The sequence below is a fragment of the Gorilla gorilla genome, chromosome 10 (assembly GCF_029281585.2).
Source record: "Gorilla gorilla gorilla isolate KB3781 chromosome 10, NHGRI_mGorGor1-v2.1_pri, whole genome shotgun sequence".
NCBI classification, from domain to species: domain Eukaryota; kingdom Metazoa; phylum Chordata; class Mammalia; order Primates; family Hominidae; genus Gorilla; species Gorilla gorilla.
This window is the reverse complement of record NC_073234.2, coordinates 17,439,040-17,458,273: the sequence shown is the minus strand read 5'-3', so window position 1 is coordinate 17,458,273 and position 19,234 is coordinate 17,439,040. Positions and strand designations below refer to the sequence as shown.

General features: G+C 54.4%; 1 protein-coding gene across 1 annotated transcript in view; it reads left to right on the top strand.

Moving 5' to 3' along the window:
- CACNA2D4 (calcium voltage-gated channel auxiliary subunit alpha2delta 4) overlaps positions 1-19,234 on the top strand; it is a 126,237-nt gene that overhangs the window by 99,186 nt on the left and 7,817 nt on the right. Inside the window, exons 27-34 of the mRNA XM_063693749.1 lie at positions 5,717-5,778; positions 6,853-6,897; positions 7,100-7,162; positions 16,330-16,400; positions 16,856-16,931; positions 17,535-17,587; positions 17,921-17,973; positions 18,272-18,292. Coding sequence (XP_063549819.1) covers positions 5,717-5,778; positions 6,853-6,897; positions 7,100-7,162; positions 16,330-16,400; positions 16,856-16,931; positions 17,535-17,587; positions 17,921-17,973; positions 18,272-18,292 — 444 coding nt within the window. The remainder of the gene's footprint in view (positions 1-5,716; positions 5,779-6,852; positions 6,898-7,099; positions 7,163-16,329; positions 16,401-16,855; positions 16,932-17,534; positions 17,588-17,920; positions 17,974-18,271; positions 18,293-19,234) is intronic.

The window sequence follows — 19,234 nt, the reverse complement described above, 5'->3', positions numbered from 1 at the left end:
AGAGCTGTTCAAGCAGAGGGACTGGCCTCACCTGTTCCGTGTCCTTCAGGCCCCAGTGCCTTCGTGTCAACTGAGTGAGGAATGGAGGACATGAAAGAGCTCAAGACTGGGCATCAGGGGACCCAGACTCCAGACTCTGTTGCTCAGTGACTAGCTAGCTAGTGAGTTCACTCAGCAGCCCTGGGCCTTGTGCTGGCTGGGATTCCTGCCCTGCAGAATGAGGAGATGGGTTGAGATCTCTGGTCTCCCTTCTGGCACTGGCCGTCTGTGACCTAAGTATTCGCTGTGCACCTGTCAGGTCCTCAGCTTGTGTTACAAAAGATGATCCCTCTTATGCCCCACAGTCCCTATCCCGTGCAACACACGGTCTCCTGGTTAGGTTCTCAAGACAGAGGAGGAGGAAAGAGAAGCAGATAAAGGGCTAGGAGGGCAAAGCTGGAGCTTCTGACTCCTGGGACCACAGCACTCAACAGTGTGCAAACTCATGTTCATGTGCGTGCTATGTGTGTGCATGTGTGTGTACGTATGTGTGCATGTGCATGGTGCGCGTGTATGTGCATGTGTGTGCAAGTGTGTGCGTATGCCTGTGTGCCCATGTGTGCATGCATGGGTATGTGTGTGCAAGTGTGTGTGCATGCATGTGTGTCCATGTGTGCATATATGTGTGTGTCCATGTGTGTGCATGTATGTGTGTGTGCATGCACAGCTGTTTGGTTTTGCCTTCTGTGATGACACAGCAGCACCGAGGTGACAGTCTGTGTGCACAGCAAAGACGTACATCTTGATAAGCCGCCTGCCGGCCTGGCCTTATTGAGGTTCTTTGTTAGGTTGTCTGCCAGCGGAGCTGAGCTGTGATCTTACAGGAAAGCTGCTTTGGAGGAAGGCACGAGATCGATGTGGAGAGGCAGGGCAGAGAGGGAAGGCAAGGGACAGCCCAGAGAGGGAGGACAGGAGGAAGGGAAGGGATCCAGGTCAGCTGGGGCAGGAGGCCCGCTGGGGCAGGAAGGGTCTGAGATTTGTCCTCCTCTTTCAGGTCACGATAGGCCCTCCTGGGGACCAAGGTCAGGGTCTGAAACAGGGGCCCACCATGTACAGGCATGAGGGAAGGTTTCCTGATAACTCCCAGGAAAGCAACAGGAAAAGCCGAGTGCTTTGCATTCCCTCGGGCCCTTTGCCTGAATTTCTCTTCCCTGAAAGGTGTGAGCTTGTCTGCAAACATAATATCATAAGGTGTCATCTCCTGCACACAGCTGGCTAGCAGGAGATGATGGGAGGAAGGGCAGTCCTCCCCGCAAGTAACCACTCACCTGAACGAGCAGAGCAGGGATCCTGGGGGAGAAGACTCGGTTCCCTGGGTGTCTGGAGTGGAAAAGCACAACTTGGGTTGTGGGACTGCAGTTGACAGAAGGATTCAATATGATGCAAGCCAGGGGATGCAAGCGGTTGGGCACGGCAGAACACCGTTGACTCACTGGTAAATATATTTCCGTGCCTCACCGCCTTTACTCCCAATACTGTGTCTTGTCTTCAACATCTTATAGTTCTTGCCATAAGGAAGTTCTTCTTCGTGTCTCACTTAAATCCCCATTTCTTAGTGGATTGCCTCCGAAGTCTTCAAGGGACCCAGAGCACAGCTAAACCTCCAGGATCTCAAGTTCAGGGACAGTGAGAGGGCACAGCAAAATGGAGAGGAAGGAGGTCAGCAAGGCCCCTGAAGCTGGGAGGGAAGGGACAGTGAGACCTGGTAGAATTCGGCTTCCCCGTCAAGTGGCTGGCTCAAATTGAATTTGCTTACGTAGCTCAAGAAAAATGTATGGAGCCACACTGTGATAGGTACGATTCTAGGTGCTGGGGATCAAAACTCAATCCCCTGCCTGCTATTAGCCCCAGACAGACAATAAATGAGAAATCAAATAGATGAACAAATCATGTCACTTAGAAAATTTAAAAAGTAATAAGATAGAGAGTGAAAGGTGAGGGAGGTCCCCCTGGCTGGCTTTATCTCGGGAGGCCGGGGACAGCCACTCTAGGAGATGATGTTGGGCTGAGACCTGACGATGGGAAGGAGCCAGCCATGTAAAGTTCTAGGGGAAGGGCATTCCAGGAGGAGAGAACAGCTGGTACAAATGCCCTGGGGTGAGAATGAGCTTAACATGTTTGAGAGGTGAAGTGTTTCTGGATGAAATCAAAGAAATCAGCAGAGCCAGTTCCTGTGGCCATCTTGCAAGTTTAGATTTTAAGATCAATGGGGACCAGGCATGATGACTCACGCCTGTAGTCCCAGCACTTTGGGAGGCTGAGGCGGGTGGATCACTTGAGGTCAAGAGTTTGAGACCAGCCTGGCCAGCATGGTGAAACCCCATCTCTACTAGAAATACAAAAATTAGCCACGCATGGTGTCACACGCGCCTATAATCCTAGCTACTAGGGAGGCCGAGGCAGGAGAATCACTTGAATCTGGGAGGTGGAGGTTGCAATGAGCTAAGATTGTGCCACTGCACTCCAGCCTGGGTGACAGAGTGAGACTCTGTCTCAAAAACACAAAAGAAACAAAAAAAGAGCAAAGCGACGACATTAGAGGGTTTTAAGCCAGGGAGTGGTGTGATTTGATCTTCAGAAAGATCCACTCTGTGTGGAGAGTGGATCAGAGAGAGGCAGGATGGAAGGCGGGGGCCAGTTCAGGGGTGCTTGCATGAATCCAAGTGAGAGCAATGTTGGCTTGGCCAAGGGTGGTAATGGTGGAGATGGAGGGAAGCGGACAGATTTATAAAGTTTTGGAACTGAGGTGTGCAGACCTTGGATGGGAGGAGGGAAAGTGATAGCAATCAGATAGAAAATGTGTCCTGAAATGGAGAAGTCTCAAGGAGGGTCAGGTCTGGGGGAGAACATGCTAAGTTCAAAGTGAGAGGTGAAGCCAGCTGGACTTCTTGGGTCGAGTAGGGACTTGCAGAACTTTTTTGTCTTACAAGGGGATTGTAAAACGCACTCATTAGCGCTCTGTGACCCAAGGGCAGATGACATGCCAATAGGCGGTTGCAATGCCCTGAATTTCACAAAGGACACCCGGGGCAAGACACACAGCTTGCCTTGGAGGAGCTTGGAATGGAACCAAGTGGGAGAAAATCTGCTCTGTGCCCTGCTCCCCCCATTTCTGCCCAAGGAGCCTCAACACCTACACCCCCACCCTCTCCAGACTCCCCATGTCAGAATCGTAGAATTTCTTCCAGCTCAGAGATCTCATGATTCTATGCGACTTGACACTGAGCCATCAAATGGAAAGGCAGAGTCTCATTCTAGGAATAATGTGAGACCTCTTTGACCACGGAGGCCAAGGACAGGATGAAGGAAGCTTTCTTCAGTCCCGAAGAGCTGGTCATTCTGAGCACTAGCGTGATTCACTCTGATGATCCTCTTTCATTTAGCCTTTTCCTACAGGTGAAAGAAATCTGTCTAAAATGAATATCTAGGGTGGGCTTATAAGGGAAAAGAAGGAGAAGAGACTGAGGGGTCCCCACAACCTTAGAGGGGCACATGAGCGGGAGGAGGAGCACAGCCATGCTAGGCCCTGAGCACACCTCACCTGCTGCTGTGCCCTGTGTCTGCAGCTCTCATCTTTGTCATGAGCCAGCAAATGGGTCTCCCCGTCCCCTTCCAGCCCACTCCCTTCAGCTACCTGGAACTCAAAGCAACAAAGACACCCCCAAAGCACTCAAATGTTCCCATATCACAGGACCTGTTCAAGAAGGCCAACCAGCCAGAGTAGCACCCCAGGATTGCCATGAGACTCCAAGGGAGGGGAGGCACCTCTCAAAGCCTCGGTTTCTTCATCTGCAAACTCAGATGAGCTCTAGAACAACACTGTCCAAAACGCTGGCCACCAACCATACGTGGCTATTTAAATTTAAGTTAATTAAAATTAACTTTTTTTAAAATTCGGGTCCTCAGGCGTGCTAGCCACACTCCGAGTTCTCAGTAGCCACGTGTGGCTGTTGGCTACCGTTTAGGACAGCACAGATGTAGGCCATCTTCATCATCTTAGAAGATTCAATTGGTGAGGCTTTAGGACGGGGGTTCCCTAAATATAGTGCCTGGACTAGCAGCATCGGCAACCCCTGGGAACACTTCAGAAACTCTCAGGCCCACCCTGGACCCCCTGAAGGAGAAACTCTGGGGGCGGGGTTCTAACAAACCTTCCAGGCGATTCTGATGCACGCTGAAGTTTAAAAATCAAGGCTCTAGTCTGGAGTAACAGCCTCACACATTATCTCACTTGAGCCTCAACAGTCTTATGCAACTTCTGCCCTTCCAGGGGAAGTAGAACCGTGACTCATCTTGCAGCTGAGGAGACAAAATGCAAAGATCACAACCCTGGAAAATGCAGGGCTGGACCTCTGGCCTTTGACCCTTCCCTGCTCTCATTTTTCCCATCAAATTTCTCTAACATCATTCCAGATTGAAAAAACAAAAACACAATCCTGTATCTCTGTGCCATACTGGAACTCCCACCAACTGGGTACTCGAGAAGTGAGAATGACTGTGATGGACACAGCATAATGGTTAAGAAGCCACATCTGTTCCCGTTTCACAGATGAGGAAACCCGAGCCTGAGCAGACAGCGGCTTGCCTGTGCCCGCCGCTCCTTCCCGACCACCAGGACTCAGTCCAGGTCCAGAGAGGAGGCAGCTTCAGGGAGAGACAGGCCCAGGCTGCAGTCCTGCTTCTGTGATTAACAAGCTGGTGACTTGGGCAAGCCATGTGACTCTGAAAAGCCTCCATTTCTTCAGCTTGGAAAGTCAGAATAATAGGACTGGCCTGCTGTGGGATTCAATACACTCATGCATGTGAAGTGCTGGACACGTTCTAAGCGCCCAGCGCAGTTTTGATATTATCATACCAGACACGAGGAAGCTGGCCTAGTTTTGAAATTCTTCTTCTTTTCAATGTAACCTGCCTCTTCTTTCTATTCATTGGCCCCAAGTTTTCCTGGAGCTCTTTGTCCCAGATTTCTCTTGATAGGTGAGCACCCGCTTGGGTTCTCCAAGCCTATTTGGGAACCAGAAAGTCAGGGGTGGCCCTTGTAAGCAGAGTCATGAAAAGAGAACTATTTGCCAGCTGGTGGTGCCTGTAGTTTCCTGGAACCCACCTGCAGCCCTGGGCAAATCCGAACCTGGCTTTGAGCTGGAAAAGAGCCTCCTTATAAAGCAGGGAAGATCCTGAGCAGACAGAGGGTGGGAAAGAAATGGTTACACCAGGCCAAGATCCAAGGAGCCCGTGAGTTGCTAGGGCAACGGCCCTGAATTCCAGGGCGCCACTCTTGGTCACGTGATTTGGTCAAAAGGGTGGGTCTCTCTGGCCTCTATATTCCCATCTATGGGAAAGGGGAGACTGAGCTGTCCCATCCGCCGGCCTTGAGTTCCCAGAGATCTAGGAGGAATCTGCCCTCATTGTTTTCTGGAATGGGAGCCTCATCACTGCTGGGCATTTTCTGGCGCTCTTCTTCCAGTGGGAACGAGAGAGGCTGCCGTCTCTCTTCTTCCCCCACCCCTCCCACTCCCCAGAAACCTCAGTTTGCACTCTGCCCTCTGACTCAGTCCTCCCATCCGCTGCTGTCTCTCTCCTCAGTTCCTGCGGAAGCACCTCCTCTCTTTGACTTGACTCTATTTTTTTCTCTCCCCGTCTCTTCCCTGGCCTTGCCCTCTCTCTTCCTGCCCTGTAGCCGTGGGCGTCCAAATGAAGCTGGAATTCCTCCGGCGCAAATTCTGGGCGGCAACACGGCAGGTAGGTGTGATGTCGGGCCAGGTCGGGGCTGGGGACTCGCCACGCTCCCCTGGGTGTGAGACCCCCTCGCCCTCCCCTTGGATGCTCCACTGCCTTGAGGCTCTCAGGATGCCCTCCCGGCCCCTACACTTCTCAGCCCCTCAGCTCCCCAGCCTGCAGGCCGGGCCTCAGCGCTGGTCCCCAGCCCCTGCCAGCCCAGTGCTGAGGGCACGACCCAGAGTCACCCCTTCTCGCCACTCCAAAGCCACTGGCACGCCTCCCCGCTGAAAAGGGAGAGCCACCTCGATCCACCGTCCAAGGTCCAGGGTCCAGGCCCTGATGGCTGGCAAGAGATGCCAGAGACGACAGCGGCTTCTGGCTGAGAATTCCCAGTTTTGCCTGGCCTGGTCCTGTCCTTTCTACTGGCTCCTTTCCCCTCTGCTTCCCCAGAGCCCTCAGGTCCCTCTGGGCTTCTGAGCTGCCCCCTTCATCTCCCTCAAGCTCCCTCAGCCTCAATCTCCTGCAACGCCGAGCCCCACGGCCCCCATCACTCGCTGCTGCCGCCTGACTTTGGGCAAGGGCAGGGAGCCCGAGAGTGAATCGAGAGGGACGGAGGGCAGGGGGCTGCGGTCACCCACCGCCTCAACCAGACAGCCAGTGCAGGAGCTCCACAGAGCCCACAAAGCCCCCTCCCCACACCAGCAACGAGGCCCGGGGGCTGCAGAGCCTGCGCCTCTAGAAGGGCTACCTGGGCCATTCCACCACCCAGGGCCTGCCGAATGCAGCACCCGCAGGCCACATACCACATGCATACCACGCACACAATGCTAACACACACCGCACGCATGTGCCCTCCACATACAGACACCCCACACATGGACACACACATGCACACACCTCACACACGTGCTCTCCACATACGATACACACATCCCACACCCACACCCCACACAGGTGCCCTCCACATGCAGATACACACCCCATGCACACATGCACACACACTGCAAACGTACCACACACACAGCATTCCCACTTACACGTGCCATTTCTACTACACATGCAGTGTCCACATTCAGTCTCTCCTCTTCCTTCCAGTGCAGCACTGTGGACGGGCCGTGCACACAGAGCTGTGAGGACAGTGTAAGTTCTGCCCGTGTGAGGAAGGTGGAGGAGGGAGCCATGGCCCTCCGCCCGGTCCTCCTGGCAGGCCAGCTTCCCTCTCCCAAATGCCCTCCTTCCCTGCAGTGAAGCTCCCACGCTGCCTTCCAGAGCTGGGGGACAGGCTGGAGGACCGGGGTGGGTGAGGGCCCTGGCGTAACCTCCCTTCTGGGTTTCCTCCCAGGATCTGGACTGCTTCGTCATCGACAACAACGGGTTCATTCTGATCTCCAAGAGGTCCCAAGAGGTGAGTCACTGGGGATGTAGAATGAGGGGGAGAGGACGGCAGGAGGACTGGAGACATTGGGCAGCCACTCCAGCTAAAGAGGAGGGAACCCTGTTTGGGGCCAATTCAGGTGAAAGGTCTGAAGAACATGGTGTTCTGACACCAAAGTCAACAGAGCAAGAAGGCAGAATTTGGAGCACTTTTCAACTCAGAGAGTCAGAGAAAATATTACTTCTTCATTTTATCTGTCACTAGCCTGGCCTCCTCCCGTGCCTGGAAGGAGCCACTCAGTGACCCCATCTCAGGGCCCTGCCTGGCCACACTGGCCCAGCCTTACTCGGGGCCTCCCCACAGGGATCCAAGCACACTCACTTATCAGATCACTCCCCAACCCCCGCCTGCCTCTCTACCATCGTGGGGCCCAGAAGACATGGCTTCCCCACTTCATGTTCTTGTCCTGTCTGGACCTTATGGAAAATTATACTCTCGCCCACCATGCCCGGCCTTCGGTGTGTCAGAGAAGAAATGGGGGATGGACGCGATGCTTTCTCGCCTGAATGCCTGGCTTGCACATCCTAATCCTCCCCCCGCCCCCGCTGGCTGTGGGTATCTCCCTGAACCCAGCATGTGCTCAGAAAGGAAAAAGAGAAAGTACAATAATATTTTTATACTTGCTGGGCTCCAAAAGGGGCCTCAAAATGGATTATTTCTTTAGCCAGGAATCAAACTGAGAAAGAAGCCCATTCAAACCTGAAGCAAATCCAGATATATTCACCAGATGTATTTCCTTGAAGCAAGGCAGAAGCATCAGAACCGCCTCCTGCCTGAGCCTCGGGGAAAGGGGCATAGTATTTGGTTCCGTGTGAGCTTTGCTACTAATTAGAAACGTGATGTGGGCAAGCGACTTCCATTAGCTGTGTCTCGCCGGGGGCTGGACTATACAGGGTCTAAGCCAGCCCCAGCTGAGGGCTCTAAGTTCCTGGGATGTGGAGGCTGATGCAGAGGTCGTGGCCAAGGCCACCTCCACGCATGGTAGGGCTGTGGTCTGGCCTGACCGGGATGCGGCTTCGGATCCAAAGAAGTCGTCCGAACAGGGCAGGAACCGGAGCAGGGATGTCGGAAGGAGACTTGGGAAAGAGGGCAAGTGAGGACAAAGGGGCACCAGTGGGTCATGAAATCTAACTCCTTGGGGTAGTGTTTAAATGGCCCACTTAACAAGCAGCAGTTCTCAGCCACAAGAGTAGGGAAGCCAAAGATGGTTTCGTTCAACTTCTTGTTGGTGGGAGTGTGGGCGGGGCTTTGCAGGACACACAGCTAATTGAGCATCACGGTCACCTGGGCGCCTGCCTCTGGTACCCCCCCCTTTTCCTTGTCATGCCCCCTTTTTGCCATTTCACTCCTCCCCAGACAGAGCACCGGGCCTTTGTATTTTTCCATTGTTCTGGGAGAAAACCAGTGATGATAAGAGTTGAAACCAGTGGTTGGTGTGAGGCTCTGGGATCACTGATGCCCCCTCATTGGTGCTCCGACCCCTCTCGCCCTGGGTGACTGAGACTGACCGTGTCCCCAGGCCTCCCGTGGTGTTGGCTTTCAAGGGCCGGAGCACGGGCTAAGGCATCCCAGAGAGAGCTTGCATCCTGGACACTGGGATGGGAGATGGCAGGACAGAGGGAGAGGATGGCCAAGCCTGAGAGCAAGCTCAAGAGCGGGGGTAGGCAAGCGTTTCCTAAAGGGGCGGATGCACATGTTGGTTTTGAGCTTCATGAGACTCAGCCCTGCTGTTGCAGCAAGAAAGCAGCCATGGGCGATCTGTGAGCAAATGCACGTGGCATTGCTCCAGTAAAACCTTTGAATACTGAAATGTGAATTTCATGTAAATTTCATGTGTCATGAGATGTTATCAATCTTTTGACTTTTTTTCCCCAACCACTTGAAAATGGAAAAGCCAGTCTTAGATCAAGGGCTCACATGAATCAACAGTGAGCCAGGCTTGGCCTACGGGCTGTAGTTGCCAGCCCCTGCTCCAGAGGCAGCCGGACAACCGTGCGGGGAGCCGGGCCTGGAGGGAAACCACCCCAGCCTTGAGAGAAGCTGGAGAGCGCGTGGCCTCTCCAGGGCCCCTCGAGGGACCCTCTCATAACCCACTGGGCCACTTTGTCCTATTCTGTCCAGACCACATTTGCTCACATGTCTCCACAGATTGTAAAATCACCGAGAACAAGTTTGGATTAGATGTGGTAGCAATCAATTACTCAGAGATTTATATTTTATAATGTATTTGTTTACTTAACTCATTCACCCCCATTTTCTCAATGATTCTATTACCTTTTTACCCCGTGTGTAGTTTTATATGCCATCCCAAACCCTCCATGAAATGAAGCAGGGCAGAAACGAACTGACCTTCTAGAGGCTCCTGCTGGGGCCCCCGCTCCCTCTGTGCTTGGCTCACCCTTGCTCCCCCAACGGTGAGGCCCCAGAAGGGAGGAGGGCCCCCCACATGATCTGCTGGGACCTTATTAGTCTCACTTTACACAGGAGGGGAAAATGAGGTCCTGAAAGGTTAGGGCATTAACCCCAAAACACACAGCCACAGAAAAGCTAGAATTCAAACCTAGAAAGCCAACTGAAGAGCAGCAAAGAAGAGGGGAAGAAGATTCTAGAAAAGACCTCTTGGAAGGGGAACTGAGCTGGGAGAACACTGGTCTTGATGGGACCTGAGCATTTGCAGGGCATAGGTCATGACCCCAGCTAGGTTGGCCTTCTCTGGTGGGTGTGGAGGCTGCAAGTTCCGGCCCCCTGGGTGACACTCCTGGCCCTAAGCCCCATCCAGGTCACTCTGTCACCGCTGAAGGTAGAGTTCATTCACTTGCTGCGCTCGGCTGAGTCTCACGGAATTAGGACCAATGCCTCTACGACCTGAAAGGCAAGGCCCAGGAGTCCCAACCCTGTGTTAAGCTCCGGGCTAGTGTCAAGGCCCTGGGAGTCATGGCACTGTGACAGGGCCCAGTTCCTCCTTCCTCACTCTGGACAGCTCTGACCATGCAGTCTGAACTGTGTCGGGTTATGGGAGGGCACTAGGCCAGAGACCCCGCCTGGCGTGGTGCCTGGCACACAGCAGACACTGGATAACCGTGTGGAGAACTGAACTGGCCTGAGAGTGAGGGCTGGAGGTAGCAGGTGCTAGACTGGGAGATGAGTGGAAGATGGGGCGGTGGAGAGTCTGGGGCTAATGCCACTTGTTCAGCTGTCCGACCCTCTGTCCATCCATCTGTTTTTGCTGTTTTTAAAAAAACTTATTCATTTAACAACTCTAGAGCAGTTATCTATTGCTGCACAACAAACTATCACAAAAAGAGTGGCTTACAAGCAGAAGACTTAAAATCTGGCAGTTTCTTTGGGTGAGGGATCTGGGTGCGGCTGGCTCAGGGATCTGGGTGTGGCTGGCTCAGGGATCTGGGTGCAGCAGGCTCAGGGATCTGGGTGCGGCTGGCTCAGGGTCTTGCACAGGCCACAGCATCAAGGTCCCCAGGGCTGCTGTCATGTCATGTCCAGGCTTGACTGGAGAAGGATCTGCATCCGGTCACACGTTGGCAGCATTGAGTTCCTCCAGGGCTGTGAGGCGGAGGCCTCCTCTCCCATCACAGGGCAGCTCACAGCAAAGTTCACAGTGCAGCTCACAGCTCAAAGTTCCTTCATCAGACCGAGCAAACCAAGGTGGAAGTCACAGTCTTTTGAAACCTGATGTCAGAAGTGACACCCCATCACTTTTACCATATTCTGCTTGCTAGAAACAAGTTACTATGTCCAACCTATACTCAAGAGGAGGGGCTTACACAAGGGCAGGACTCCCAGGAGGCCGGGATCATTGTGAACCACTTTAGAGTCTGCCCACCACCAACTCCCACCAACCGACCCAAACCTGCCCCTCTTCCCCAAACACACAAGCGCCATTGAGGGCCACAGGGCCTGGCCTCCCCTAACTCATTAATTCCTCACTGCTCCTCCCTGCTTATCTCTAGGCCTCCAGTGTGGCTGAAGGATGGAAGCCCCAGCATCTGGGAGCTTGTTAGAGATGCAGATTTGCCAGGGTCCCACCCCAGACCTAGGGACTCGGGCACTCTGGGGTTGGGGTCCGGCAGTCTGCTCAAAGGGGCCCTCCAGGTGACTGGGTGCATGGTGGGTTGAGAACCCTCCCCAGGCCTCCTGGCTGCTGTGGATCTCGATGCACTTTAGCTGGCTGCTGTCACTTTCCTGACTAGGCAAATATGTCAAGGGCTTCCAGCGACTCCTTGTCCCTGCTAGGGTTTACCCAGGGGCCTGGAGAGAGAAGCCTGTTGAGCTACAGATGCAAAGATTCTTCCCAGACAAAGTCCTTGCACACCCTCCTCCCCGTAGTCAGTGAGTGGGGAAACCACAAGGGCCTCATCTGCAGCCAGCCCCAGGGAGTGGCTGCTTGGCTCTTTCTTGGTGCCGGTGGTGTTCCAGGCCTGCTGATTAGACATTTGGCCTCTCTTCCAGGCCAGAGCTCATTCTTATAATAATAAGAGTTATGGATGACAAGATTGCAACCCGCGATGTGGGGCCTAGAAAGAGAAGCAGACAGCTGGGGACAGGCAATGACAGTGGCTTTGTGGAGCTTTGTAATATTTATAGTGGATCTGTCACCCTGAATCTGGGGACTCCGATTCCTGTCATTTGCTTCTGGGCAGCACCCACCCATGGGAGCTTCAAAGTGGATCTTCAAGGGGCAGCAACTGCAGCCTAGAAAATCCGAGGCCCCATCCCAGCACCTTTCCCTGAGGGACCTGGATCTCTCAGAGCACAGCACCCTGCTCCCTCCACACCCCAGCCCAGTGAGCCGGACCAGGCAGGCCCTCAGAGCAGGGCATCCCTTTCTGTCATCAGGGGGCATCAGGCATGCCTGTCTGGGCCTTGGCTCCTGTTTCTCTGAATCCCTCTCACCTTCCCTGCCCCCTGCGGCCCACCCAGCCCAGGCTCCTCATCTTCAAGTCACTATCCCAGCCTGGCACGTGTTGCCATCCTTTCCACTCTGGGCAGCCTGCCTTGGCCATCTTCCGGGACACCACATGCCCTGGCAGCGGTGCTCCTTCTACCTTCCTGGCGTCCCAAATGGCCCTGCTCCACTGGGCCCTCCAGGAATAGAATTAATCCTGTCGTCGTCGGAGGCAGGCTCTTCAGGTGGCTTTCTGGGGAGTGCAGTGCTGCCCCTCCCCCACCCCGCTCCTCCACGTACCTCCCAGGCACCCCTGAGTGTCCAAAACACTCCTTAAGAGACTGCAGCCTGGAGGACGGAGGGGCAGGTGAGGCTGCACAAGCCAGGAGCAGACAAAAGGAAACTGATCCCCACACGAGCCAGACACAGGGACTTGAGTGTCCACACCCCTTAGGAGGATGAGCTCTCATCTTTAGAGAAGAAACGGAGGCTGTCCCCAGGTAAGGAGGCCATGGGACATTTACTCCATCTGTCATCAGAGTCAAGAGCACCCCTCCTCTCTGGGCACAGCCTCCCACAGCCCTGCAAATTAGTCCAGGCCTGGGAGGGACTACCCAACCTCTCATCACTTGGTCGCCTGCCTCTGCCCCCGTCTGCTTCCCCCGCAGGCTTCTGGGTGGTTCTCACAGGACCTCCTCCCCCTGGCCTCCCTCCAGACTCGAAGGCCAGGCAGGGGGGGGTCCTCAACTCTTTTGACCCAGCCCCAGAGTTCAGGCAGCCCATGGGCCACTGCTTATTTGTGAATTGTCCCCCGTGAAAGGGGGGCTGGGGTGGTCAGGCCCCTGCATCGTGCTATGCTTTGGGTGCCACTCCACGGGCGGTCTGGGGCTCCTAAATCGACAAGGCATCCCACGTCGACGTTTGGACCTTCGCTTTGCAGGTTCAGGGACTGTATTTGAGTCGGGGATTTGCCCTGACAAAGTTCAAAAGAAACTATCAGCCAGGAATTGTGTTCTGCTGCCAGAAGAGAAGTGGCTTAAACAACTAAAGGTTTATTCTCTCATAAAAGAATGGATGAAGGCAGCCTGGGCCCAGCCTGTCCCCATCCGCACGATCCCAGCACAGCTGGAGGGGCTCCTGTCTTCGAGACCACTTCCCAGAGCGCAAGAGCAAGGATGGGGAAGAGGCAGGAAGCCTTGGGCCCGCTTCCCGGAAGTCCCTCCCAGCGGCTCTGCTCACATTCCATTGGCCAGTCCCTGCCGCAAGGGCTACTGGGAAATGTAGTCTTTTCGCTGAGCACATGGCTGCCATAATTAAAGTCAGGCTGCCTAACTAAAGAAGACGGGGAGAATGGATATTTTCTGCCAGAGTGACAAATCCTAGAAAAATCAAGCTAGTTATTTATGGAGAAAGATACATTTTTCTAGTGTCCAGGATACACATCCTTGCTCTCAGGGACCTCTCTTCTCAGAATCCAGGGTCTAAACCACAGGGTTGTTGGTGAATAAGCCTAGAATTAGGAAGGAGAATGGGACAGGTTTGTAGGAATTAAGACTAGCCTCGTCAGAAGCCTTGTCTGCACCCCGCTGCACTTTCCCAGGGAGCAGAAGACTCGGGTCATTCATTCCCTCACACATTCCTTCAGCAAATATGCATGGAATAATAACTGTGAACAGGACATGGTGTGGTGCTGTGGGACAGAGGTGGATTTCTGTCCCCTAGAATCCTGCTGTCAGGTGAGGGGGTGATGGAGGGGACACACACACACACACACACACACAGTAACTAGAAGAGCAGAAAGCGAGCCCCAGCTGAGAGAGTTTACTCCAGCTGGAGGCACCAGAGAGAACTTCAGGGCTGCGCCATGAAGAACAGGCAGGATTTCAATGCCTTTCACATTCCCATGTGCTGTTCTGTCCCTGGAATGCCCTTGACCCTCCCTGCTGTCCCGCTGCCATGTCCACTGCCTTCTTCCATGCAGCCTGCCAGGGCTTTAGGTTGCCACTCCTTTCCACCACCGTAGGAGGTGCCGGTTGTCAGCCAGCCCTGTCTTGAGAGTTCGTGTGTTCCGCGCCTGTCCGTGCAAACTAGTCTGAAGCTCTTGATTCGTGTCCATTTCATTCATCTTTGCATCAGACTCACCTGGTGAGTGCCTTATGAATAAAAGGTGTTATGAAATAGTTTTTGGTGGTCAGGCCATTCCAGGTAAAGAGCTAGCAGAGTGTAGACAGACAAGTGTGAGCACCTTTGTCTGAATCTGTTTTCCTGCTGCTTACTTTTGTAATTGACCCGTCCATTTTTAGATTACAATTTGCCGTGCATTTTTAGTGGGTTGCATCCTTACGTTTTAATTTTATAAGTCAGCCATTTCCACTTACACAGGAAATACTGTAGGATGTAAGGACTATGTTTTGTTATTTAAGTCCAATTTGGAAAGTAATACTTCCTGACTCCATCCCAGATTCCTGGTGTGGGTGCATCTGGGGACCTGTGGCCCCATATTGGCTGATTATAAGTCACAGCATTATGAACCATGGGCATAATGGTTCTGGGGTTGTTGTCCTGAAGCTGCACCATCATCTCTTATTTGAGAGAGAACTTCTCTGGTTGTTCATTGGGTGTTCAGGAGTTGTGCGTTCTGCCTAGCCCTTGTCTGGAATACATCTCTGTTCCCTTCAGAAGGCTTGCTGGAGTCTACTTGGCTGCCCAGGGCAGGCCCCAGGTGGGCACCCAGACAATGCCTGGCTTTCCTTGAGATTGGCCAGGCCCATGTGCCTCAGCTCCTGTACCAGCCTTGCATTTCTTTTTATTGGTAGTTATCACACATGTCATCATTTTGGGCCCTGGCAGCTAGAAAGCTCTCCATGAAGAACCTGACGTGGCCATCAGCTTGGTTCCCACCTCCCTTCCCTACCAACATTCCACACTGACTGAGTATGTCCAGGTACCAAGACACTTTGGGGAATTCAGAGATGAGTAACACATGGTCCTGTTCTCATACAGTTTTCAACCAAATATCTTATCAGGCAGAGTGAGACGAGGACTCCACAGGCTGCCGGTGTGCAGAGGAAGGCCTTGTTCTGGCTGGGAAAGTTAGAATCGAAAGACTTCCCAGCGAGGGTGAGGAAAAAAGTTCCTTGGCATGAGGACAGAGGAAGGGTAATCGGCAGGGAGAACAGCCAAGCCGGACCCTGGACCTCTCCTCCTAATGATGGCTGCCATTTTTCAAGTATTTACTGGGAGCCAAACGCCAGACACACGCTATCCCCAATTTTTAAAGATAGCCTACATTAAAGTCAAAATCCAACACCAAAGCCCAAGCTCTGCCACCCTGCCAGGCTGAGAAACGGCAGACTCAAGAGGCCAAGGCAGGTACAGAGGCCATGAGAGGTGGCAGAGTGGAGGGCCTGAGGCCATTCTCAGCCAGCTAGGGGGCCGCTGCCTGGCACAGGGCACAGAAGCCACAGAGTGCTGGCTGATGGACAACAAAAGGGGAGCCGGGGGCAGGAGGGAGGGTCCTGTTTTATTTTTTGGAAATGAAGGCAAGAGTGACCCATCTATGTTGCATTTGAGTAAGATGACTCTGGCATTGCCACAGGGACGAGAGGAGAGGTCAGTTAGGAGGGCAGGTGGTCAGTGGAGACAGGGCAAGGGATCTGGTTAGGTCATTGTCATGGAGGGGACAAATGACCGATCCACAGGGCACACTGATCGTGGGAGGTGATGGAGGGACAGCAAAAGCCACAGCAGCCCTCTCACACTGGGAAGATGAGGACACCAGCGTGCATGAGACAGGCGCTGCTTCTGACCTTGACCTGCAGAAACGTGTTTTATATCTGACCCAACACACACACACACACACAGCATATACAACAAATCCAGTTTCATAAAACATTCTTTAACCTTGCTGCAAGTGATTCACACAGAATTGTTCCAAGGAATTCTGTACCATTAAAAAAATCATATTGCAACCTCTACGCTGGTCTCATAGTCAGCTAGCGGGTGACTCCTTCCAGTTTAGGAAGCACCGGGCTGGACGGTAAGGAGGGAGCCAGGATCGGAGAGGGGCGTGGGTGGAAGGGTTCAGCTGGATTATGCTGAGAGGCAGTTAGAGGGAAAGCCCAACTGGCACCAAAAGCCTCAACCTGAGCTGAATAAATAGTGCTGGACTCGGAAGGCTCCATCCTGCTCCATCTCTCTCCCTCCCTCACTCTCTGCTGTCCCTCTCTCACAGACGGGAAGATTTCTGGGGGAGGTGGACGGTGCTGTCCTGACCCAGCTGCTCAGCATGGGGGTGTTCAGCCAGTAAGTGGGGCACACTCCTCCCCAGTCCAAATAGACACAGCAAACCGAGAGCTGACGCTAAGTGGTCCTGGCGGATCTCAGGATCCTGACCTCCAAAACCCATAGTGGGTGCCCCCAAAGAGCTCCAAAAGCAACCTTTATGGAGCCAGGGCGTCAGCATGATGTGGGGAGGGCGTAAGGGCATGTGGGCATCCCTGGGAGGGACCTCGCAGCTCAGACCCTAGAGGGAAAACCGTCCAACTCCGAGGGCAAAAGCCATTTGCTCTTCATTGTCTTTAAACCATTCCAAGTGCAGAAATGTAATTTTCAGCATGAGCTGTCTTCTGATCTGCTGTCCTAGTTCAGGCGCCCTTGGGAATTGCGGTAAACGGATGCTCTGCTAGTAAAGCCTCCTGAGGCAGGGGCAGGGGGTGGGGGTGGCTTTGGACTCATCACAGCCCGCATCTGATTTTCAGAGTGACCATGTATGACTATCAGGCCATGTGCAAACCCTCGAGTCACCACCACAGCGCAGCCCAGCCCCTGGTCAGCGTGAGTGTCACCCAGCCCTTCCCTCTGCCAGCCAGCCAGCCAGTCGTCTGCCCTGTCCTGGAATGAGGTCACTGGTCCTTGTTCTCACCCACCTTGGGTGTCTGGCCCCAGGGCCCTACCTTGACCGTCTCCACCTTCTGCTCAGAGCCACTGCTCTAAGTCCCACTCCCAGGCAGGCCTCTGGGTCTGGCTTTGGGGCTTCAAAGGGACTGCTCTGGTAGTTGTGACATAACAGTGCCTCTGGCGGAGACAGAGAGAGCAGCCTGCCCCAGCCTCAGCCCCTGACACTGCCGCTTGATCACCAGGGATCCTCAGCAGTGCAGCACCAGGATGAGGGCTTGACTCGTCTCCTGGAGGGGCATGTCCAACCCCACCTGAGATGTCTGACCTGCAATAGGCATTTCCCAGCTAGCTCAGCTCTGCAGGGCAGATGGGAGGTGGGGGGATGGGGGGTGCTGGGCTGCGGGCCTGTGCTCTGCTGCCCCTGCTCCCAGTGGCAGGGCAGCCCACTCTCTGGTCTCTCTGAGGGTGGTGCTGGTGGGGGGCGGGGGCACCCTCACCCTTGGACCTAGGTGCGAGCGGTGTGCACTCTCTCCTTCCCAGCCAATTTCTGCCTTCTTGACGGCGACCAGGTGGCTGCTGCAGGAGCTGGTGCTGTGAGTGGGGGTAGACATGGGGCTGGTGGAGGGCTGCATGCGAGGGTGGCTTAGGAGGGTGTCCTTGAGCAGGAGGCTGCAAGGTCTCCAGGACAACCCACTTGCTACCAGACCCCGGGGAAGGAGGGCACAATCCCTGGGCATGGACACCACCTCTCCCCTGCATGCTGCCCCTGGGAAGGACTTCATTGCTCAACCAGAGCCCTCAAGCAGGGAAGAGGGTGTCCTGGAGGAGAGGGGATGGGCTGGGGGCTGTCAGGGATACTCCAGCTCCTTGGGAACCCAACTCGGGAGGGCTCAGAGGTCTCCGAGATTCAGTCCTGTGTCTGACAGGTTCCTGCTGGAGTGGAGTGTCTGGGGCTCCTGGTACGACAGAGGGGCCGAGGGTGAGTGCACAGAGTTGCAGGGCCATGTGCTGAAGAGCGGTGGCATTTTGGTCCACTAACGTGAGACCATTCCCCGTGGGGTGGGTGACAGTGGGGATAGGCGACCCTGAAGCATCGTTGTTCACATCTCACCCTGCATGGCCTTCTCTCATCACATCCCTCACTCCTGGCTCTGTGACATCATCTTGGGACACCGCCACTCCATGTGCCATCATCACCACCCCATGACATCCTGCCCTTGTGCCACCATGTTTTCCTGTGCCGTGTCCACCCTGTGCTGGGCTTATGTTCCGGCCAGCCAAAAGTGTCTTCCATCACTGTAAGTAGCCCAGCTGAGGCCATCCCTGCTGGCGGTGGGTTGGGGACGCAGCAGGAGCTACAAAGAACCTGCCCTCCATGACCTGTCCCAGGAATGACCCCAAGCAGGGCTGAGCTCTCCTGGTTTAAAGTACCATTCCTGGGGGTTGGGGGACTGGGGAGTCTAGCCCAGTTCTCATCCCACATGAGGACAGTCAGTCCCCAGGGAAAATGAGAAACTCCAGCCTCCCCTTGGGTGAGAACATGTAAGATTCCAAGAGGAAGGGTGGTGTGGCCGAGTGGCCATGAGCCAGTATGAGTGAGCAACCTCCAGCCCACCCCTTGGAGAAGCAAACAGCGGCACCCCAGCCCTCAGCGGGACTCCGGGTTCCAGGGGCCCCAGGAAGCTCTCAGGATGATTCCCCTGCGGGACCCTGTGTCTGAGGACAGAGTCCCCCAGAGGCAGCAACCATGAGAGGCCCCAACACAAAGCCCGGTGGCTGTGGCCACACGTGCAGGGCGGCAATGAGCCTGGCCTTTCAAAGCACTCACTGCCCGGGCACCTGGGCCCTCCATGACTGCAGGAGGCCATCTTGCCTCAGCGGGCTCTGCTCAGTTCCTCCGTGTTCATAGAACCTTTGCCATGGGGTTCCAGAACTTCCCACCACCTGGGCTGTCCCCAGCTTATCCCATCTCTTCATCTCCGCTGTGGTCCCCTCTCTGGCTTGCTCTTCGTTCTCTTCTGCTGGCCTTGGCTTGGGGCTTCCTCTGCCCCTGGGCTCAGGACAGTTCGGGCTGTGTCTCCAGACTCCTTCTGGACTCACATCCACGATCGGGTGGGGCTGCTCTGGGGCCTTCACAGTCACTAGGTGTCAGTGACAGGACACTGTCCCCTCTGTCTCTGTCAGCAGCTGCATCTTGCAAAAGTTGAAGATGATCCCCCTCAATCTGCCTGCTCAGAATT